The following is a 23,773-nucleotide window of genomic DNA, read 5'->3' as shown; positions in this document are numbered from 1 at the left end:
CTGTTCCAGACTTGACTATCACTTCTATCAATTTTAATGAATTGACCAATTTTTATTAATTGACCAATATCTGTCTGGCTGCTTTCAGACTGATGGGTGTGACCAGACCCAGGTGGTGGCTAGAACTGGCACCTGGAGATCTATCATCCTCCAAGATAGGGATGTCTGATCTGACCACAGAGCCCCATTGTCCACCCCACTGTCTCAAGGCAGCAGGAACAGATAGTACACGTCTCAAGACACAAGTCTCCGCCGGCCTTGGATTTGAGGAGTGTAAGGAGCACTAGAAAACGATATTGTATTCTGTAAAGGGGGTCTTCTATCTTGGGTTCTTGTTTAAGACAGACTGGCCTATGTTTGCAACCATAATCAAATATTGTGTATGTGTTTGTGTTTGTGTCTCAAGTCTCATACATTATGAAGTGGAGAACCCTAGATTTCCCACAACCACAAAATAGGACACAATGCATCCCACGACATTAAAATGGGACACAATGCACAATGTCCCGACAAGTATGACATTTTATTATAACACTAACAGTGTAGAAAAACTAAAACACGGACAAAGAGGACATTTCTGTATCATAACTTATGTTGACACAGTTTTTTCAATGATTTCCCTCGTAACGTAATTTTCATTTGCTAGGCTACATCTGAGTGTAGCCTACTTTTGCACAGGAAAATGTCTGTATTTGAAGAAATTATCCTGTGCATTTTGTGGACAGAGTTTCTAGTTCAAGAAACGCTCAATTACCTTATTTCAGAACAATTGAAGATACATGAAAAGCATTTGAAAATACATTTCAGCTATGGTAATTCACCTAAGGTATCTAGAGTTCACTTCGGAAGAGATCTTAGGACTATTGATAGGGCCTTATTCAGGGGCAATATCTTTTCAATAGTCGACGTCAGACAATAACATAAAGAGATGCTGTGCAGCCAAGGCAACTAGGTTCTTCTGAAAGTATGGCGATACAGTCCAAAGTTCTCTTCATCTTAGTTCTCAATGTGTGCATGTTGGTTCTCCAAGATCCAGTCTCTTTATCTAGAAGTCTTGTCGAATGTTCTCTTTGTTTTCGTCACCCTGCTGCTGTTTGAGCTGTGCCGCTTCATTCTCGAACTGGACAATGGCACGCTCAATCTCGTAGTTCTTACTGACCAGAGAGACCCAACTGTAAAAAGATGTAGCGAGTTAGACATTATAATATAGTTCCAATACCGGACAGTGTTATTTATTCAATGTATTAACCAGAGTTAAGACAAAATCGCTATTATGCCGATGTGTCTAGCTAGCTATCTCTATCATTACAACAATGTTTTAAGGCTGATTTGAGCACGACAGTCCCATTGCATTTTCCCCCTTTAATGGCATATCGCGCCCGAAATGTAACTCCAACCCAGCCGTGAAGTTGTTGCACTTGTTACTGTTCCTCTAATATCAGTGTAGACTGGCAGGGTAAGAGCACGGGTTGCTACCCTACAGAGCACCGCTATTCTGTCATGACCTTCCGAAATCCACCCAGAATCAATCACAAGATGTTGGAAACATTCCTTTGAGATTCTGGTCCATGATGACATGATCGCATCAAACAATTCCCGCTGATTTTTCAGGTGCAGTTTCAAGCTGTGAATCTCCCATTCTACCACATCCCAAAGGTGTATTATCATGCTGAAAGTAGCCATTAGAAGATGGTAACAATACTCAAATAGGCTGTAGTATTCAACCAATGATTCATTGGTATTAACAGGCCCAAAGGGTGCCAAAAAAACATTCCCCACGCCATTACACCACCCCCATGAATGTGTGTGTGTACAGTTGTTCCTAATAAAGTGTTTGGTGAGTGTGTGTATGTATACATATATATATATAGTACTGACTTTGACTCCAGCTCTCTTAGTTTGGCCCCTCCTGCAAGCTGCTCATTCTTTCGCTGCCAGTTTAGGTCCTGAATCTGTTTTCTGCAAAAACATGCACAAACAAAACACCTGTTAAAACGCTAGTCACTGAACAGAAGGGTCAGTAAGCAACATAATGGAAAACATATTTTCGTATCAAGTATTGTACTTACCGGAATTTCTGTAGTTCCTTTTGAGCCAATTCAATCATAAATGCCAGGTTACTGTGGGGTGGAGAGGACAGTAGCAATGTTGCACTACTCATAACGGTCTCCCCAAGCACAAGCACAATACACTTCACCCATGGTAAACAGATTAATTTACTCATTCACACTAACATTATTTATAAATAATCCAATTTGTTAGCATCCATCCATCAAAACAATGTGGGTGTCTCCCCTGTCTCCCAGGCCAAATAACAATGTTCACCTCTACTAGGCATGTGCTGCAGCCACTTACTCATTGTAGACCTTCCATGCGTTGGTGCCATATTGTGACATAAGCTCCAGGTTCTCAATGCGCACCGCCTGATGCTCCAGCTGAGCCATGGAGTTGTTCACACACTCCTGCCACGCAGTGATGTCATTCTTCTGACCTGACGATGGAGCTGGAAGCTCATATCTGTACAAAGTGCATAAGTGCACAAAACAGCAGTAAGGGCACAGGCCAAACAAGTGATGTTTAAGCTCATAGGGTGAAGGCATAAAGGGACAGAGTGGGTCACACTGAATATCGAGTTTTTTTCAAATGTCAATTTTTGCAACTAACTGTAACATTGGGTGTGAGGGTTTGATTGATTTCACCTGAATCCATATAACCTACTTTCCACTAAGGACGCATCTAAATCACAGGACTGTGCTGAGACGTGCTGAGATGTTGAGTGGCAGGTCACATAACATATTTGGTAGTTCTACTGGAGGACAATTATTCACCTATGTTGCTGTCTATTTTGCTCTCATGATCAGGAGTATTCCGCATGGTGTTTACCTTTTCATACTGAGAAGCTCCAGAGGCTGGCGGGCTGCTAGCCTCTCAAACTCATTCCTCATGATCTCAGTCTGAATGGAGACATGGTTAGCAGCATTAGCACTCGGTTCACATCATGTCAACACAATTACTCTCCAGATAAGCATGTTCTAGTGTGGCTATTTGGAGTGAAATCAAATCAGCCAAAGCAGCACTAACTGTATCTACTGCTTGACTCCAATTTTAAGCTAGGCCAATTAGACTAGGTCTAGTAAAGTATGCTACTCACTTCAAAAATGGTGAAATCAGGTGTGAGTAAATAACTCAGGTAGTTCTTAGTGGGTCTGTATCTGCGCGTCTCCTCCTCCACCAAGGCTGCAGCCTGGAAGGACAGATGAATGGAACTGAACACATGATTGGAAACATGGTGCAACTTGGTAACCTGGCTTCAGCGTGTTGTTGATGGCTATAGAAATGTCATCGTTGTGGTTTATCACGGCGATATGGGCTAGCTCGGCCAATGCCTTTAGGCTTCTTTGATATATGACACAGATCATATCTGATCAGTTATTGAACATACTGCTAGCCAACTACATGGACTGGTAGCTGCTAAGTTAGCTAGCTAGCTGATACACTTCCATGTCTGCAGTGAAGCATGAAGATAGCTACAACTTTAACTCACCGCCTCTCTGACGCCGGTCGCATCATACCCCTGGTCGAAATACGGCAGGGCGTCAACAAACACTTCACCAGCTACTGATGAAGTTCCAGCCATTTTCACAATTTAGAAGAGTCCGTTTCTTTGATGTCAAGCTAGCTTGATGAGGCTTAATCAACGCGGCCGCCGCAAGTGTGGTGTCGTTTTCCTCCGCGAGACTTGTCATCCATGAACATGTACCAGGTATACCGCCCCCTAATGCACTGGAGGGCACTTTAAACCTGGCTGCACTCGTAAATTCGCTCTGGAAATCTGATCGGCATTCATGGAATGCCTCTTGTCCAATCAAATGACCTGGTCCCTTCATGACGTTTGGAACGCAGTATGAGCCCCGGCGCTCTTTAGCACATTTACGAACTGTATTCTAAAATCTCAGTTTATAATAATAATAATAACAACAATACATTAGACCAGAGGTGTCAAAAGTATTCACATTCATTACTCAATGAATGAATGAATGAATGAATGAATGAATGAATGAATGGACTTTATTGTCATTGCTACAGTACAGGTACCAAACAACGAAATTTAGGAGGGGTGGCTCCCAAGTAGAAGTATAGATACTATGGTTTAAAAAGACTTCTGTAGAAGTTGAAGTATCAACTCAAGCTTTTTACCCAAGTAAAAGTATAAAAGTACTGGTTTCAAAACTACTTAAAGTATAAAAGTAAAAGTAATGTAAGGGGGAAAAAATGCCATTAAGGACAAAAGCTTAGGCCACGCACTACCCCACCTTCCCCCCCAAAAAATATTTTTTCTAAAGGCTATATATGACTATTATGTTATTATTAAAATGTTAATGTTGAAAAATTTGGGATGCACTTGTTTCAGACGCATTTATGCCCATTGAAAATGAACACATTTTAGTACAATGCAAATACATTAAAGAACCATATATGTGTACTACTGAGCATTAACATGTGAACACGGAAGGTATGATGACTAGTTGCCTAAGTATTGTAATGGTGCAAAAAGTCAAACGTCAAAAGTCAAACGTCAAAAGTCAATAGCCTTTATTGGAACTGTGAGGGCAAAACCATACAAACCATAACAAAGTAGTGATTCAATATTTCCTGAAAAAACACACACATACACACAATCTACATCAGCATCAGAGTTACCAATAAGCTTTGTTCAGCCGCAAAAGCAGCAGGTTCTCAAAGTTCTTTGAGCCAATGCATGCTCTTTTTGGCCTGAAGATCAGCCCTGCGACACTAAACAGTCTTTCACAGGCTGCTGAGGCAGGGAGTCCCGTATTAAGTTTGAGTGATAGCTGGCACACAGCTGGGAAGGTCTTCAGTACCCTGGGAAGGTCTTCAGGCCCAAAAAACAAGACTCCAGACAGCCCAAAATAAACTGGTTAGGCTTCTGCTAGGCCTCAACCCTAGGACACATCTAACCGCTGCTCATTTTTTGAGCCTTGATTGGCTACGAGTAGTTGACAGAGTGCAGCAGCTTGCACTGGGCCTGGTCTTCAAGATACGCTACACCACAAAGACACCCAAGTATCTGTCAACATACTTCCAAAAAGTGAACAACGTCCACACATACAATACCAGAGGAAGCTCCACGAACCACGTTCAACCGCGTTGCACCACAAACAAGGGGTTAAACTCGTTTGCAAACTATGCAGTAAAAATGTGGAACGCCCTTCCTATAATCTTAAAGGAGTGCAAAACACTGCCCACCTTCAAAACCACTCTCAAAAAACATTTACAGGAGGCTGCAATCCGTAACTGGACCCTCTAAATCAAAAACTGTACATACTTGTTGTTTTGTCCCCCCGCCCGAACTACCCATTGTACATATTATATGTCTGTCCCCCTGCCCGAACTACCCACTGTACATACTTTGTGTTTTGTCCCCCGCCCCCACCTGTGGTGTATGTCCCCACCTGTCCTACCCGCTGTACATACCTTATGTTTTGTTGTATTGTTCTTCCCATGTTGGATGTATGTTTATCTTGTAGATAGTACTAGTTATTTGTCTGTATTATCTTGTAGATAGTACTAGTTTTTTTTTGTCGGTCTTACATGTAACGATGAATTGAGAATCAAGGACCCCAATTGAAATAAGCCAGTGGCTTTCTTGGGTTTTTATCCTGTTAGTTGACCTTGTATGTAATATGTACTTTCATGTACCTACTTCTGCAAATCTTCTAATAAAGTTTTCAATCAATCAATCAAAACCTCTACTGTGTCTCCTGGGCACCCCAGGTACGCATCCAACTGCTGGGACGTTTCAAGAGGGCCGGTCTTCTTCAAGGAGGAAAATAAGTCCTCTTCCTCAGACGATTGGGAGCCCTCACTGAAGTGTTTCTCGGCCTGACAGTCCAAGTGGCTTCTGATATAGTGAAGGCCTGTGGAATAAAAAACAAAAATCATGACAATTTAGACTATATGGCAGTATTGTAACTGTGTATTGGATAGTGTTGTGTGTGTGTGTCATTAAATGTAATTTCAAACTAATTTCACTGTCTTCATAGAAATTACACATATTAAGCGGAAGTGAGACACTTACCAAGTTTGAGGATATTTTCGTCACTTGTCCAACAGGTCTTAAATTTGGGAACTAGAATGGCTGCGGCTATCAGTTCTGGATCTGCAAGCATCTCTCCGAAGCGTTTCTCAAGGCCTGAAAGAAGTGCAGCAATCAAAGGCTTACAGAACTTGGAGGCGACTTGAAGGTGCTGTAGCTTGGTCCTTAGCAGAGTTATGGTGGGGACCAACCATCCCATCTGCACACTGGTTTCTCCCTGAAGAACATCCAGTGCCTTTGCAACTGGGCTCATTGTCTTCGCATATTCTGCAAGAAATGCAAGTTCCACTGGAGTAAACCTGTACAAAGAAGAAGAGAAAAACACAACATGGAACATTAAGTCTACTTGATGTAGCACCTTCAACTGGAGGAACTGATCATTAAAAAGGACAAATATTGTCATCTGAGACTTTTAGAAATGAAGTTGTGTTGCTACAAATCACATTCATAGTAAATATGGGGACTGCATATTGGCATAGTGCATACGTGTTCTACAGTATTCCAAGTATAAAACTGTGACTTAATCTATTGTTAATCACTTCATTAACTGTAAGGCAGAAAAACAAGCACTTACTTGGGTGTATCTAGTTCACTGCAGACAGCTGCAAGGGCTCCCTCGCCTTGTTCTCGTGTTATTCTCACTATTCTTTCTACGGCTGAGAAGAGTGAATTCCACCTTGTAGCAACAGGCCTTACGAGTTGGAGTTTGCAGTGGTCTTCAATTACTTCAGATGCGGTGGTTGATCTTGAACTTTTATTCCACAGGCTAGAGCATTTGGCAAATGTGGACCTTGACACGCGCTTGTACAGTGGGTTGACCTCTGCTTTTGAAGCATCAACTGTGGACAAAATTGAGGAGGTGGCAGGCGCAGCGATGGTGCTTGGGTAGCTGGTATTCTAAGTAGTCATCTTCTTCCAACAGGGCTCCGGCATCAACAAATTCAACACCCTCAAGGCTTTCCTCTTCTTCATCGTTATCATCATTTTGGCCACCATCATCCTCTTCTCCATCACCCTCTCCTACAGGTTCAGCATTGTTGTTCTCGTCAGTCTGCCCATAAACTCTGAAGGCTTTCAGGAAGTTTGATCCGTTGTCAGTTGTAGTGCGAACGATCTTTTCTCTGACATTGAATTCTGTGTGAATATCATTTAGGGCACCAGCCAGGGCAGAAAAGGTATGTGACCCTTTAAGTTGCTTGCATGCCAGGGCAGCACAGGATCTCTGCATGGTCTGGGGGTTAAACCAGTGCGCAGTGACACCAATGAAACCGCGACAGTGTGCCGTCCAGCAGTCTGTTGTTGTTGCTATGAACTCAATTTCACTAAGGGCAGCTTTCAGTTTTCTTTTAATTTCAACAGAGGCCTTTGTGACTTTGTTAACAACAGTATTACGCGTCATGACATTTGTATTTGGCTGAAGCTGTTGCACAAGCTCAATGAAGCCCTGTTGCTGAACAATGTGTGGTGGGTGCAAGCCTTGGACAATGAATTTGAGGACTACTTCATCCACACTTGCCTGGGACACTCTTCGAGCCTCCCACAGCTTGGTTTGTTTGGAGGGTGGGGTCAAAGAACCTTCAGTGGATGACTTCCTTTTGAGGGCTGTTGAAGAAAGTTGTGTGTACCTCTCTAGACGAGTGGGGTGTTTCTTCTGTGGAGAAAATGAATGCACAGGCACAGATTGAGATTCATATTATTTCTCTCAAACCACAAGCTGAGACTATCTAGGACTTCCGCTGTATTAAATGTCACGCTGGAAGTTCATGAATGGAGGTCAGACTACAAGTTAGGGAGCAGTTTCACTGGTCTATGCAATTATGTTGAGCAGACCAGAATATTGCCACTTAAAGCTGTTTTAGGACCACAAGCAGCTGCTGGCATGACTGAAAAGTAACATTATTGTTAATGGCACACACCGCGCACATTTCTTCTCCCGTGGGAACATAATTAACTCTTTACAGCAACAAACACGGTAAAACTCTGACCTCAACACATGAAGGATTACAAATCATACATTGAATCATAGCCTACTGCTAGCAAGCAAACCATGGCATGTTCTTAGCCATAGCAAACATTGCAAATTTACCATTAGTACGTTACTAGGTTACTACAAAATGTCGACTGATAATAACAAACTTTCAGCTTACCTCAATATGCTTTTTCAAATTAGACGGTGAGTTTTTGAAGGCCATTAGCTCGTGGTACTTGGGTGCGCAGAGCTTGCAGCGCATTCGAAAGGAGTTGTTTTTGCATCCAACCATTTCAAAAAATTCTTCCAGGTGCGGCCAGGGATGGAGAAGGGTTGGCTGATCTTCCTGGCTATCAACCTGGTTGATGCTGGTGCTTGGTTGGGACATTTCGCTGTTATTTTGAGTCTCTGGCACGGTCACAGACATCTTTGGCTACATACATCTGCTTTCCTTGCTGGAGTGTGATTTGTGTCATATGCAGCAGATGGAATGCATCTCGTACAAATCAATAGGGTGTTGGAATGGTATAATGTTTATACTTCTCATCCAACCACAATCAAATTCACTCTATCCGGATGGCGCGACTTATCTGGATAGGTTTTTTTTGTGTGTTTTTTTTAACGATGAAAAGCTGTAATGAAAACAAGCTGAAATGAAATAGGAGTAACAAGGCTATTTTTAAAATGTAAGGAGTAGAAAGTACAGATAATTGCGTGAAAATGGAAGGAGTAGAAGTAAAAAGTCGGCTGAAAAATAATTACTCCAGTAAAGTATAGATACCCAAAATTTCTACTTAAGTAAGGTAACGAAGTATTTGTACTTCGTTACTTGACACCTCTGCATTAAGAAGGCACAACAGCGGCTATACATCCTGAGAGTCCTCAGGAAGGAACACAGCAAGCAGGAGATACTGGTGACCTTCTACCGCGGCGCAGTGGAGAGCATCCTCACCTATGGCATCTGCAACTGGTTCTCCAGCTGCACAACCGCGGAGAGAAATGCGCTACAGAGAGTCGTGAGAACAGCCCAGAAGATCACCGGCGCCCCCCTCCCCTCTCTGGAAGAGCTGTACAACACACGCTGTCTCAGGAAGGCCTCCAAGATCTCCAGGGACCCAACCCACCCTGGGTACGAACACTTTACCCGGCTGCCCTCGAAAAGGCGGTTCAGGACCATGGCCGCAAGGACAAACAGACTGAAGAACAGCTTCTACCCCAGGGCCGTCCAGGCCCTGAACACAGCAAAGACCTAGGTTCTGGGCCCTGGACAGTCTGGACGGATTGATGGCAGCTGCTGGACTGAAAAAATCAGGTGTAGTGCTGAGGCACAAATATGTACATTTCAAGCCTGCAAACTGCGACACTTTAAATAATATGCAATAACACTATGTGCAATATGACAACCCTAGTCGTCTATCTGTACAGTATAGTATAGTGGATAGTGTACATAGCCTTTATTTATGTAAACCAGCTCCTTCCCTTCTTGTGTTTTTTTTTTAAAAGTGTTTTTTAAAGTGTTTTTTTCTTTCCTAACACCAGGGGAGCCACCCCTCCTAAATTTCGTTGTTTGGTACCTGTACTGTATCAATGACAATAAAGACCATTCATTCATTCATTCATTAGACTTATATAGCGCTTTTCTAGACACTCAAAGACGCTTTACAAACTGAGAAGATCAAGTAGTAATAATAAAAAGAAACAAAAAAGAAATAAAATAAAGTATACTATAAGGGCCTAATTAAGGTAATGCTGGAGACACATGGGAAGGGGAGGGGGAGAGGGTTAACTGGTGAAGGCAAGCTTAAAGAGGTGGGTTTTGGTGTCGTCTGCATAGCAGTGGAAGCGGAGGCCGTGGCGGCGGAGGACCTGTTCAAGGGGAAGGATGTACAGGATGAAGAGGAGGGGGCCTAGCACTGAACCCTGGGGGACAGCGTGGGTGACTGGAGCAGTGGAGGATTTATATATAAATATGTATATATTTCGGTCAGACACTCCTCTGGGATGGCATCCTCAACCAGGATTTGCCGCAAGTCAGCCAACATGGTTGCGTTGGTCACTCTGGCACATACAGCACGCCCAAGCTGATCCCACAAGTGTTCAATTGGGTTGAGGTCTGGACTCACGGCCATCCCACAGCAGTGTGTGACCAGGCTGGTGACCAGCATGAGGAGGTGCCAAGCTGTTGTGACTGTGTATGGATCTTCCACACCCTACTGAGGTCCCTGAGAGTGTAAAATGAATTGAGTGTAAAAATGGCCAATATGTGTTGTTTTTTCCTTATTACTGTGGGAGAGTGCAATGTTCCAATCCACCAAGCAACTCAAAACAAGAGTGAATACCAACAGAAGAATATTGCAGGGGATTTGGTAAAAATGCTGGGCCGCTACCCACACGTATTCTCTTAAATAACAATCTTTTAAACTATGTGGGAACAATGATGTGACTAAAATGGCAAGAGAGCAAATATAGAGAATACACACAAATACAGTACAAGTACAAACATTGTCCATTTCAATTTCTAGACTGTTGTCAGTAAGCCTAAGTGGCCTATGAATAAATACTGTTCACAATAGGAGCACATTTAATTTGAAATGTACAGTATGCTGAACATTTCATGTTTATAAAAATATACAAAAAAACTGTACATTAAGTCCTTGACATAGTGCCACATGAGAAGTACAACTCCAGTTAATAGGAAGGAGATATGACCAGTTTATGGTCTTTGTTTATGGCTGTCTGCTCCATTTATGAGAGCATCAAGTGAGATTCCAAGAAAGGATACAAATAATAATAAAATAAAAACATTAATTGGAATGTAGAATTTCTGAAATGTACACCTATTTGATACTTGAAATACATCCTTTCTTCCTGCCTGGTGATCTGTAATATTAAGGCGATTTCACCTAATTCCAGATAAGTGATCACTTGAAGGAAGGAAGGAAGGAAGGAAGTGTGCATCTTTGAAGTATTGAAACAGGGCATAACAATCTCACATGTTTAGTTGAAATATAAAACATTTTATAAAAGTAGCTGAAACTTTATAAACAAAATATTTTACAGAATGAGCAAAAAGGAATTCAGCATGAACAAAATAAAAGAATGATAAAAAAGACTCATGCAAAAATGCAATTCACCGAACAATCTAGGACAGATTGGGCCAGTCATTCATTATTCAACACATTATTCAAATTTCTCAAGAACATTTAAATATTTTATACACAAAGTGAATTATAATCCCAACATTGCTTTGTATCAGAGTGCTGATGTGATGCCCATGCAGATAAAACATGGCAAAAGTATCTATTTCCCCCCCAAATGGAAACATGACAGAAATAACTTACAAAAACACCTATTTTCATAACACTGAGACAAAATACTAGAGCTAACCACCCCCCCCCCCCCCAAAAAAAAAGACCTGAACAGACATGACGAGGCATGGTTAGTTACGACAGTATGACATCTGTTAAAAGTTAATTACTGCTACTTTCATAGTAGAAATGTCTTTTTTTGACAGCAAGTATAGTACGCTTGTTCGAAATTCTAAACACGCATTTCCAGTTTTCCTCGATTTACAATTGCACTGCACACTCCAGGGCAATACAAGAGAATGGCCCTCTCTCTTCCACAGCCTTCCATCTACATCTGTTGGCTTGACTGCCCTACATTCAGAGAAAGAAACAGCCTTGAATCCTCAGCTTGAGCTTGTCCAAGACATGGCATATCGTATGGTTGTCAAAGTTGGGCATGTCTCTTAGTCTCTCAGTTAGAACACCAGTAAAGGTCCATCTTTTCCAGACTATGTCAGCCATTCTTTTACTTCTTCTGTAGGAACTTCATCTTGCTCCCTGAAAATGAAATGTACAACATTATAGAACTGTGAATTTTGTATTTATTACTGTAGTTGAACAATGCATGAGCTTAGAATTATAAGGTTCTATCTCCGTTTAGGGTAGTTCAGAGATATTGAGCGTCAAAGTTTTTACATTCCATTATGTTTTGTGAGATGGAACCTTAGTATTTTATTAATTACTAACTAAAAAATTGAAACATTTTAAAAATAACACCACACAGGCATTAATAAACATCTAATGGATCAGATTATGTAAAAAAACTAAATTTTGACAAAAATGGAGATAGAATCTTATAATTCTAACGTCACGAATGGAGAATGAATGGAGTACAACTAACCAAGTGCCTTGAAGATTTTGTTCACTCCGCTAGGTTCAGGCTCTGGGTTCGACTCCAGGTATTCTGCAGCTCTGACTTCAAAGAGCCCTAATGGAGGGAGAGAGCAATTAAGTACTTATAAGGCCCATAAGAAAATATATGTCAGTTTTTCTGAACTGTGAGAAATTTGAGTTAACTGCCCCTTTAAATTACAACTATTTTCTCTTTGAGAATAAATGGTGACCCTCTCTCTGACCTTTGCCCCCTCCCTTCCGCAACTCCCTGTCATGGATGAAACCGGCGAACATCTGTGTGTCCATGAAGAGCTGAAGGAACTGGCGGGCACCGCGAGAGGGGTGAGATTTGCGGAAGCTCTCCCTCTGCAGCTCCCTGACCCCACCACCGGGGGCGCAGCCTTCACTCATGTGACGGGAATAGTGGCCCACCAGCTCCACAAAGAAATGCACAAACGCCTCTGACAGCAGGGCACTCAGCTCACATTCCTGGGCTGCAGGGGACAGAGGGAGAGAGGAGAGCTGAGACTGGTCTTATCAGTCAGGAAAAATGTATACGCAATGTGGTTAGAATGAGTCTTGTGAAAAGCTTTGATTGTTACATTTCTATACAATTACATCTTATGCAACATATTGACATGAAGGGTATTTGAAAGGAGTTCTACTGTCAATGTTTCTGACGGCAAGTCCTTTTTGAAAAAGACTCCAAATCAAATTAATGAAAATTAAATCTTAACAGACATTTTGTAAAAATACTTGCTGTGCTAACCTCCACCAGAGTGACAATCTCCATCCTCTTCTCTCAGTATCTGCTCTCTCTCTTCCAGGATCTGCTGCAGGGCAGCCTGGAGCTTACTGGGTAAGATACAGTCCTCATCACCAAGCTGGAGGAGACAAGAAGGGGTTAACACGAGAGGCAAGGTGAACTCAACTGCAACTTCCAATGTGCAAAAAGGTTATTAGCTACCGGCAACTACCCATACATTTTCATTGAGTACCGTACATTCACTTGAGCATTAAAATGGTTGCCATAGAAACTAGCCTTCATTACGGACCAAGAATTCATAAGTGAGAAACATGTACAACTCCATGGCAACTACTCCTCCTACACACTTTTTACTTGGAGAAGTTCATGCACTAGTTTGATGAAGCTTTGCACAAATCATGGAGTTGAATTGATTAACACGGTCATTTCAGAGACATCCTGGGACAAACAGACATGGCAAGCACAGACAACGCCCCCATTTCCAGTTCAGTTGATGTGTTTTGCAACCACACCTGTCATACATTGCATAACACCTTGTGTACACACCTGAATGACAAACTTGTCTGCACATAAATCCACAATAAGAACCTGGAATGTGAACAGAAATATAAAAGAAACACAGTTAAAATAGAATAAGATTAGAGTATAAAATACATTTATGTAAATCACGCATCACGGTCAATACAAAAATGTCATGTTAGGATTTGGCCCACTGTAAGGTTGCTGTTCATAGGTGAACCACTAGATGGAACTAAAATATTTGAAATACATTCTTCATGTGCCCCAAATCATCTCGTGCAAAAGTCTTCCTCAAAGAGGACTAACTCAACTTTTCCCAGTGCAATCTGAGTGGAAGTGGAATCTGATCCTACAAGATCGGTCGGTGCCCAAGGCCACGTTATGAGCTAGCTAGTCAGGAACTTACACACTATCATGCTGATGCAAACATAGCTCTTTCAGTAAGTACGGCACATTATAGATTCTGTATTCCTGCAGTAGCTTATCACTTGGCTTGTAAGTTATTGGGTTCAGCAAATTGTTTAAGTCAAACCCATCTGAAAAATGCAAATGTGAATAGAAAATATCTAAGCCAGCACAGTTCTGTTTGGTATTCCATGATGGGTTGAAAACCATGGCACAGAATCTCAAAAAAGTCTTTCCTGAATTCCTTGCACCCTCTCTCCTTGCCACCTGCTCAAAATGCATTTGAGGAGAAAATCTGAGATTCCTCCTGTTTGACTCCATCTTGTCCTGAGAAAGAGGCAAAAAGAGAGGAAGAGAGGAATCTGGGAAAGGCTTTTGAGATTGGGCTTGTAACTGACCTCCTCTATGGGCAGCTCTAGCAGCTCAGGCAGACAGGGCGCCAGCGCCCCCATGAGAAAGGGTGTGGGAGAGCAGCTGATGTCCAGCATGCTGGCGGGCAACACGGGTACAAAGGTGTGCTGCCAGGTAAACGGGTAGAGCAGCGCCAACGCAGCATGGCCACAGCGAGACAGCACACTGGGGAGAGGAAGAGAGGAATGAGATACAGATGAGATATTGCTGGTAAGATTCGAAAATATAATGAGCAGGGGGGGTGGTTGTTTCTGGACTGGGCCTCGCCAATATGTCTTCACAAGAAAAGTCAAGTGTCATGTCAAGGTAGCCTAGACAATAAGGATGTCTTATGGCCTGGGCCACCAGACTGAGCAATGTGGTCACTAACAAGAGAAGAATAGCAGAATACAGTTGAAGTCAGAAGTTTACATAGACTTTAGCCAAATACATTTAAACTCTGTTTTTCCACAATTCCTGACATTTAATCCTAGAAACACATGGCCCACGGCTGTCAGAACTGCAGAGTCACTCCCCATCCGCCAGAGACTGAAGACCCATCTCTTCAGGTTACACCTTAACTGCTCCTCTTGAGACATCTACTACCCCCCAGCAATGTGCCTCCTGAGACACTTGCTTCCCCCTATACTGTGTCTCCTAAGAGTTCTACTTCCCCCCCTTGTACTGTTTCTCCTGTGTTAAAAAATAAATAAATAATAATAATAATAATTTTTATTAATTATAATATAATCTTTCTGGATTACTCGTCCTGCTACGACTGGTGAATTGATGATTCACTTGCTTAGTCAAATGTATCGATTGTAAGTCCCTTTGGAATAAGGTGTCTGCTAAATGCCAAAAATGTAAATGTAAATGTAAACATTCCCTGTCTTAGGTCAGTTAGGATCACTACTTTATTTTAAGAATGTGAAATGTCAGAATGATTTATTTCAGTTTTTATTTCTTTCATTACATTCTCAGTGGGTCAGAAGTTTACATACACTTAGTTAGTATTTGGTAGCATTGCCTTTAAATTGTTTAACTTTAGGGTTTCGGGTAGCCTTCCACAAGCTTCCCTCAATAAGTTGGTGGAATTTGGGCCCATTCCTCCTGACAGAACTTGTTTAACTGAGTCAGGTTTGTAGGCCTCCTTGCTCACACAGTTTCAGTTCTGCCCACACATTTTCTATAGGATTTTCTATAGGAGGTCAGAGCTTTGTGATGGCCACTCCAATACCTTGACTTAGTTGTCATTTTGCCACAACTTTGCAAGTATGATTAGTGTAGGTAAACCTTTAACCCACTGGAATTGTGATATAGTGAATTATAAGTGAAATAACCTGTCTGTAAACAATTGTTGGGAAAATTATTTGTGTCATGCACAAAGTAGATGTCCTAACCGACTTGCCAAAACTATAGTTTGTTAATATTAAATGTGTGGAGGTGTTAAAAAATGTGTTTTAATTACTTATTGGTATGTAAACATCCGACTTCAACTGTTGGTGGCCTCTATAAATTGGCCACTGACTTTTCCCAATCTGAGCAATCTTTTGGGCGATTACATTTCTCCAGTATTATATCCAAATAATGATCCAGTCCAAGGTTGGGGGAAAGCCTTGCCTTAGTTTGTCTGCGATGAAGATCACCCTCCTCTCCAGCAGCAGGGAGGCAAACACCTGCAGGAGTCTCCCCAAGCTGAGGCACTGTAGCAGGCTGTCAAAGTCCACGTGTTCCAGTCTGGAGTCCACCGGCCGGCATAGTGTCAGCACCTGACAACACGTACACTTATTTTCTCACACAGACACACACACGCACAACTATGTTGGAGGAACCTCACTAGTGCAGAGCTTCCTCTTTCTACAGTTGTATTACCTCATTTCCAGAGCCTGGGAGGAAGCTCTTGACTGTGATAGTGCGCCCAGGGGCGGGGAATGGAGCCTCCATGACACTCCGCATGAACGGGTGCACCAGCGCTGGTGAGATCTCCCTCCGCCTCTCCACCTCCTCTAAGATCTATGCACACACGCACACACGATATATGACTCATTATAAGTGACGAGTGTTAACAAGTGGTGACAAAAGAATACATCAGGACCAGATACGCAACTAGCTACTTTGCCATTGTTTGTTAATGTGACTTTTATTAACACTAATTCACACCTTGTCTCCTGCACAAACTGGAATATGTGGTGTACATAGTTACACATCCCAAAACATGAATTATCCTTCTCAAAACACACCCTCTGATTGTTTCACGGGTCTTTTCTTTTTTCTGTAGACAGAAATAAATTAAAATGCTAAAAGTCACATGCTAAAAGAGCAGGTCTATCAGGTCTCTTGGCTGCCTTTGTGTTACCTTAGCAAAGAGATTGAAGCAGCCCAGTCTGCTAACGATACAGTGCACCTCAGGCAGCCTCTTCCCCTTTCCAACGGGCTAAAGGACACATATTAACACAGAGATGTAATGTGGACCCACCCTGTCACTCAATATCAACATCAACAACATCAAGATTGACCAGGGAAACATAAAACATAGAAAAGAAGAAGAAATATGTATTAAAAAAAAACTTTGTGCTACATCACATACAAATATGTGAAGGCAGATTGAAGACAAATGGAAAATGTTAAATTCTTCTATATCTCAGTCATTGATTTAGTAGGTTTTTATAGTCTATGACTCAAATGGAGTATCCCCATGAGACTTTGAGTAAGCACTGCCAGATCATGACAAACTGAGCATGATGACTCACACTCACGCTTATATACACACACACACACACACACACACACACACACACACACACACACACACACACACACACACACACACACACAACTCACCAGGATCTTACGACAATAGCAGAACCACCGGCTGCCATCCTCCCCCGTTAGGACAAAGGAGAAGGTCTCACTAGAAAGACAAGATCAAAAGAGCATTTCCTAATGAAAGGGATACAGCGTGGTTGAGTTAAACATTCCTATGGAACAGTTTCTCAGAAAATTGCTTTAGCGTTAAGTTATACCAACTGACTTCGAAATTCTCCTGTTTGTTTAACAATAAAGAAGAAGAAGAAGAATACTGTAATGCGTTTCATTTACTTGTTTAGTGCTTTTGACAAACCCAAAGCTTTTCCCCCAAAAAACACAGCACAAAACTCTGAAGTGGGCGAAGATAAATTGAGAGCCAACAACATATTGATTAAAGTGACAACTGTACATTACGTTTCTTTTATGTGACCCTCTCTTGCTTACCTGGGCATGTCTGCAGAGGGCCGCCATTCCCGGGCGTCTGGGAAACAGAACTTGGGGATGGCCCTCAACCGGTCCTCAGCATCACGGGAGTGACGCGACGACTTCTCAAACTACACCCACATAGAAAGAAACTCATCATATACCAACAATACAGCAACTTACGGCAGTGTAGGTAAACTTTTTTTTGCCCAAGGGACCAGCATGCTATGGTCCTTCTTTCATGGACGACCATTTACATTAAAACTAGCATGTATTAAATCTGTGTCACCTTAAAATATCAAGGACCAAGTTAGAAAATATCCTGGGGACTAGCCTATGGACCAGGGATTATGACACTATAAGGGTAATTCAATGGAAAAGAAAACAGAACACTTTAGGGTTCCTCTACTACGATGAGCTGAGGAGGGACCATTTTGATGGACTTCCTCTAACCTTGTTGGGGAACTGCTGTGTGATCTCTGGGGAGTAGGTGTTTGCCGGGGAACTCTTTCGGAGTGACACCACCACGAAGAGCTGGAAGAGCTGCTGCTGCTGGAGCTGGATCAGGTCCCTCTCCAGGGTGCGGTAGCCCGGCTTGCGTTTCAGTGTGGACTGGACATAGACCGAACGCCTGGACCCTCCTTGACCAGAGACACCACAATAAGACACTTTGATTGGACTAGGTCTATATTCATTTAAAACCAGAGGACTGTATTTCCTGGTTACCTCAGAAAAGTGCTTAAAATGAGGAACCATTTTGATGTACTTAACAAAACAATCAGAAAGAAAGAGATTGACATCAGCGATCTCACATTTACACATTCAATTGTTTTTGAGGAAGCAAGGTGTACAGTAGTACCTTCACTACTGTCCTCTTGGTCACTCTCTGTTCCACTGGTTTCCTCTGTTTCTATGAGAGAGAAGATAGGGAGAGAGGAGAGAGGAAGAGAAACAGAGAGGAAAAAAAAGATAGGATGAGACACTAAATCAGACAGACAGTGCCTTTGTTTGTGTTGTGTTCCAGGGACTGGATGTAACCTAGCATATCAAATGCTGGGTATTTCCAGAATGATGCTAATTCAATTTCATATAGACATATTGGAGTGTGTAATATCTGGGCTGTCTGGGTCTCATACCTCGAGCCAAGCCTCCCTGGTTCTTCTCCCTGGCTCTCTTCCTCCCTCGCTTGGCATCGAAGATCACATGAATCTTGTTGACGTACTGCATCACAGAAACCACAGACACAGACACAGACACAGACACACACACACACACACACCTAAATTCAACATGTGATATGTTCATCAGACTGTTGATGTACAGAACATGCTGTATAGCCATTTGAGAAGGAGAAATGCTTATCATCATACCATATTCAGTCCACTGGTATGATTCAGTCAAATAAATGGAATATTTCAACCCCGCATCCTCAATGCACTGCAGAAAGTGGTTGTCTACTGGTGACCAGTTTGGTTACAATAGTGCCCTCCGTCGCAATTTGAGCGGAGGAAATGAGAGAGCTGGATTCCGAGCCCAACACACAGGAAGCTCAGACTTATCTTGAGTGGGACAGTACACATGCATGGCTTCACTATGGGTGGAATCGTAGTCCTAGCTCTGCATGCTCCACACTCTAGAGCCTGTCAAACATAGCGTGTTCAATGGTTACTAAACAGTCGTGGGTGGGTGGGCAGTTGATGTTAAAGATGAAATTACTGACAGGTCGTAGCACCAATCAGATCTCAAAACTTCAAACAAGCGTTTTGTTTTTAGACTGCTGGACATCTCCATTGCTAACTTGTTACTATCTAACGACTTACTACTAGGACAAAAATGACGGGGTGGGGAGGAGCTTCCTCAGGCCCAATAGAAATGTGACTTTCGTGTTCGAGGGGTATCCAATCATGTTGGATTATTTTGGGGGGTCTCATTCGAATGCCAATATAAGGACAACAGGCATTCTGTTGGACCTATATCGCCTGTGAAAAGAGGCTAGTAGAATCCACACTTGAGATCTGCGTGCATAAGTCGAATCCACCCTGTGTTACCATGCACCAGCAAAAGGAATATGCACCAGTAGAGAATAAGGCTTACTTACAAAGGGTTTTAGCAGGGCTAAATTGCCAGAGTAATTCCCCAAATAAGGTATAAAAATGTCTGGTTTAGCGCAAAACATACGTATGTATGGGATTTCTTAACTGTGAGTAGTAATGTAGGCAACAATTTTACCTTAGCAAAACAAGAAATCTCAAGCAAATCGCAACCACTGACAGCATCGCAGGTCTTGATGCTATCCATCATAATCATTGATTCCACAAAGTAACAAATTATTATTAACAGAATATCTCAATGGTGGTAACTTCTATAGAACAGGTGGCAGTGTGTTTACCTGAGGCAGTCTGTATGTTTTGTGGGTAGCTGTGCGCTTGGGCATGGCTGGTTTGGGGGTATCCGTAACGCCCACAGGGTTGGGTGATATCACTGACTGTAAGACGTTATCAGTGTACCCCAACGTGAGGGGCTTGGGAGGCAGCTGCAGCACAGAAGACATGGGGTTAAAGGGATCACTATTTCTACAAGTTACATGTTTGATACATCTGCACTTCTGTTGCTCCAAATGGTCTTTAAGTTCACATATGGGTTATTTAGCTATGTCCCGTTGGCTCAACTCAGTGTTATAGTAGGACCTAATTGGCCAAACAGCTTTCTCCTCTACAAACACAGAAACGTCATTGAGTGAGTGGAGTCGAGTTTACGTGAACGGGCTGCTGTACATAGCTAAATAACCCAGACAGGCATAGAAAAAACCATCTCTTTAACCTATAATAAGGCCTAAATATTCTTGGTTTGAGTAACTGATTAGTATTAAAAAAAAGAAGAAGAAAAGTATTCAATGTTATGATGCATACTCTGAAAAAATAATTCAGGGATTTCTAACACAACTACCTTTGGTCTGCGGGGGCTCTGTTTCTGTGCGATGGTCCAGGAGCGGCCAATAGGGAGACACATGGCCGATGGCTTCACATCTTCATAAGGGTTATTATCTCTGGTCACTGAGGGGGTAGGGCCAAATATGATTGAGAGACAGATACTTTTGAGATACTTGGTCGTAAATGGCTACCCTTTTCCTTTACCTTATCTTATAAAGTAACCACCAGTGATTAGAAAGAATAGGATAGGTGTTAATAATGAGGGAAATACTATTGGGACCACCTTATTAAATGTATTTTTCAGTTAGTGTCACAGTGGGGAAACTCACAGGTAATGTCCTCGTAAATGTTGTCATCAGAGAAGGCGTGGTACAGCGCCGAGCGCCTGGCCTCACATCCCAGTGAGCCCTGCTGGGCTGTCAGCTGCACCACATCCTCATACTCAAAGGACTTCCTGTAGTGACGGAGGGAGGGAGCAATGAGATAGGGGCCTATCCATCCTAAAGATAGTCAGTGTGCTATTGTTCAATGTATTGTTGTCTGCTTCTTCAGAATGGAGTGATTGAGCAAGGAAGAAAGCAGGAAAGAGATGCAACATTCACAGAAAACTATTTGGTAATGCAAAATACTAATAGGAAATAAGGCGACTCTTGTTGAAAGCTAACAGTCGGAGTTGGAGCCAGAGTATGCATGTATGTGTATGTGTGTAAAAACAACCAAATGTGACCTCTAGACCCTTGGCTGCAATGGGAATCGGCCACATCCAGACAATGGCTTGTATCGCTGCCAAATATCATCTGACATCACACCTGGACGCTGGCCAAAAGCTTAGCTCTGACCCTTCTCTCACAGAAACTGTCCTCAAAAACTACATTTTGTCTCCTATAACAAATCAAATGATATACAAATTATGGCACTGTATTTTTAGACATAGATCACAATAGAAGAGAGCGGGGGGAGAATGCTGAATCAAGTATGCAGCACCTGCCACACATTGCCCAAATTTTAACACTACTTAAGTATATTAAGCCTACACCAGAGGCGCATTCTTCATTCTGCAGGAACAAAATAAGTAAGAAGTGCATCATCTCACCTGTTCTTTTTGTGCCTCGAAAATCCATTGCTGTTGGTAACAGGGCATGGAGGTGGTGGGAAGCTTGGTGGGTGGGCTAAAGGCCGACCACTGCTCCTGCTGCTGGATTGACTGGCAGACGGAGGAGTTCCCGTATTCCATTGGACCCAGTGTCCACGGTTGCCGTCAGTTCCCTGATACTGAAATGTCCGTTGTGGTTTAGGTGGGGGGTGAGCTACTGATCCCAAAACCCTCTGAGGGTCTGCTGCAGTATCTCTCCCCTTCTCCCAGAACAACTTATCCCCCTCCAGCCTCCGCCAGAAGCCCCTGGAGGTGTAGAAATTACCTGGGGGCAGGTTCTCTCCATTATCATCCACTGACTGAGGTAGGGGTTTGGCTATTTCAATATCCAAGATACAACCAGTCTTCAGTTGGCCATTGGTAGTAATGATCCTTTTTACTGGAGAGTTGTTCGTGTCTGTGTGTGAAGGTACTGTGAATTGCTTGGACTCTGGAATTGCGGTAGGAGTCTTATTGAGACAGGGGTGATTCTGTTGGGGATCCGACTTTCTGCCAACGCCAATATGTCCATCCCGTACTTGGTCTTCCCTGAAATCCAAACTTTTGGCTTTGGAGAGGTTCACTTTGCCCTGAGGCCCGCCATGCCGACAGTCATCGCATACACTGTTATCCAGGACGTCCCCCCCCGAGAGAGTTCTGGACAGAGCAGCTTTAGCCTTATCGCCAGGCGAGCTGTCCTGTTGACTGCGGTTTTCCCATTGGGAAATCTTCTGCCTGATGTTGATACCTGGGTCATGGGTGAGAGGCCTCCCTGAGGAGGGGGAGTGCCAGGGCGCGGATGCCCGTCTCTGTCCCTCGCCACCACCTCTCCCCCCTCGCCTCCCCTGCTCCAGCCCCAGAGCCAGCATGGTGAGAGGGGGCAGACTGACGGCTCACCCTCACTGCATCGTTGGTTGAGGCATGAGGGGCGTATAGGTCAACAGACAGAGACACTGTTGAACACAGTGAGTCTGTCCTATTGGTTTACCCAGAATATAGCCTCGAGGGCACAGAGTTTCACAGGGGCTCTGTGTTTGCACCTTTCCGTTTCACTTTCAAACTTCCTTTCAACAGCGATAGTGACCGCTCTTTCCCCTTCTCCTTTCAATGAGAAACCTGCAATGCATAGGACACATTAGGCTACTACTCACTAAGCCGTCAACACTTTGAAACAAGTCAAAACAAGTCCCTGTAAACTGAAGCCTGAGAACAATAATTGAGCAAAGACTCAAGAATACTCATGTTGTAGTGGCAGTCGTACGGGATGTGTGCAGCCGGAGGAAATTGGAAAGGATAGAGTCCTGTCAAGGTCAGCAGCCAAAAATAAAACGAGGAGGAGAAAAGAAGACAACGGCAGGAACAAGAAGCTGGAGCATTGTGCAGCAGTGTCTCTCTGTCTGTCTGTCTGTCTGTCTAGAGTCCACCACCCCAGGGGAGTTGGCCATCCTGTCCCATCCTTAACCACGCAGCTGGCCCATTAGGGAACGCCATGACACATTAAAACATTTAAACTAATTTACTCCCATCTCAAAGGTCTCTTTCAGTGAATCAGGAAGGACGGGTATTCCAAATATTTTTACACTGACTTCAGAGCCTTGACAGGAGCACAGACAATTGGAGCGATTATGGAGGATTGTGGTAAATACAAATCAACAACCACTTACACAGAGTGACATAGAAAAGTACAGTTTTATATGACTCTGAACTTTATCTAGCCTACTCATTTAGTTTGGTCTATTTGATAGGAACAGATACAATTGACGCCTAGGTATAGCCACATATTGAACCATAGGCTAATGCTTTCTGTTTACATTAATACATGTCTATTTAGATTGACTTTGAATAGTTTGGCTTGCTGTAATTGTATTCAGGCTCCTGCTCAGCCCTCTTATTGTCATGTACCACATCAAGACAAATGATTCTTGTCCTGATTTACTAACTTGATACAAAATGGTGGCTAAATGTCTACTGTCTCCTGTTCACTGCTCCCATACCAGTGAGGTTACTATACTCTGTTGTATGGGAGCTCTTTGCTGGAACCGAACCACTTGGACACGTTGCACATTACGTCGAAAGCTGAAACCAAGAGAGGGGAGACATGGTAAAATTCCACAGTGCAGCTCATGATAATA

At 42.8% G+C, this 23,773-nt stretch overlaps 2 protein-coding genes across 2 annotated transcripts; both read right to left on the bottom strand.

Moving 5' to 3' along the window:
- Positions 1-516: 516 nt before the first annotated feature.
- Positions 517-3,695, bottom strand: bcas2 (BCAS2 pre-mRNA processing factor). Its single transcript, XM_080534991.1, has 7 exons — positions 3,545-3,695; positions 3,152-3,244; positions 2,884-2,954; positions 2,356-2,517; positions 2,070-2,120; positions 1,879-1,959; positions 517-1,172 (listed from the first exon to the last, which is right to left on the bottom strand). Exons 1-7 carry the CDS (start codon positions 3,635-3,637, stop codon positions 1,046-1,048), a joined length of 678 nt encoding a protein of 225 aa, XP_080391117.1. The 5' UTR covers positions 3,638-3,695; the 3' UTR covers positions 517-1,045.
- A 7,000-nt stretch (positions 3,696-10,695) lies between these two features.
- Positions 10,696-22,510, bottom strand: dennd2c (DENN/MADD domain containing 2C; the record flags this gene model as incomplete). Its single annotated transcript, XM_080534510.1, has 18 exons — positions 10,696-11,932; positions 12,276-12,362; positions 12,511-12,762; positions 13,044-13,152; positions 13,581-13,622; positions 14,357-14,534; positions 15,969-16,117; positions 16,221-16,361; positions 16,705-16,782; positions 17,190-17,259; positions 17,601-17,710; positions 18,033-18,220; positions 18,439-18,489; positions 18,716-18,800; positions 19,969-20,112; positions 20,526-20,632; positions 20,839-20,963; positions 21,603-22,510. The coding sequence occupies 18 exons, from the start codon at positions 22,508-22,510 to the stop codon at positions 11,901-11,903; spliced, it is 2,856 nt and encodes a 951-aa protein (XP_080390636.1). The 3' UTR covers positions 10,696-11,900.
- Between the last annotated feature and the right edge of the window lie 1,263 nt (positions 22,511-23,773).

Source organism: Nansenia antarctica (genome assembly GCF_963989245.1).
Source record: "Nansenia antarctica genome assembly, chromosome: 6".
NCBI classification, from domain to species: domain Eukaryota; kingdom Metazoa; phylum Chordata; class Actinopteri; order Argentiniformes; family Microstomatidae; genus Nansenia; species Nansenia antarctica.
Note: the sequence above shows the minus strand (reverse complement) of the source record. Positions and strands in the feature narration are given on the sequence as shown.

What these genes read in the sequence shown, in the direction of transcription:
- bcas2 (XM_080534991.1), bottom strand. Translation starts at nt 3,637, where the DNA reads ATGGCTGGAACTTCATCAGTAGCTGGTGAAGTGTTTGTTGACGCCCTG. An exon ending in GAGCTTCTCAGTATGAAAAG is followed by an intron (nt 2,518 to 2,883) that starts GTAAACACCATG and finishes CACTTTGTACAG; the next exon opens with ATATGAGCTTCCAGCTCCAT. An exon ending in AAGGAACTACAGAAATTCCG is followed by an intron (nt 1,960 to 2,069) that starts GTAAGTACAATA and finishes ATGTTTTTGCAG; the next exon opens with AAAACAGATTCAGGACCTAA.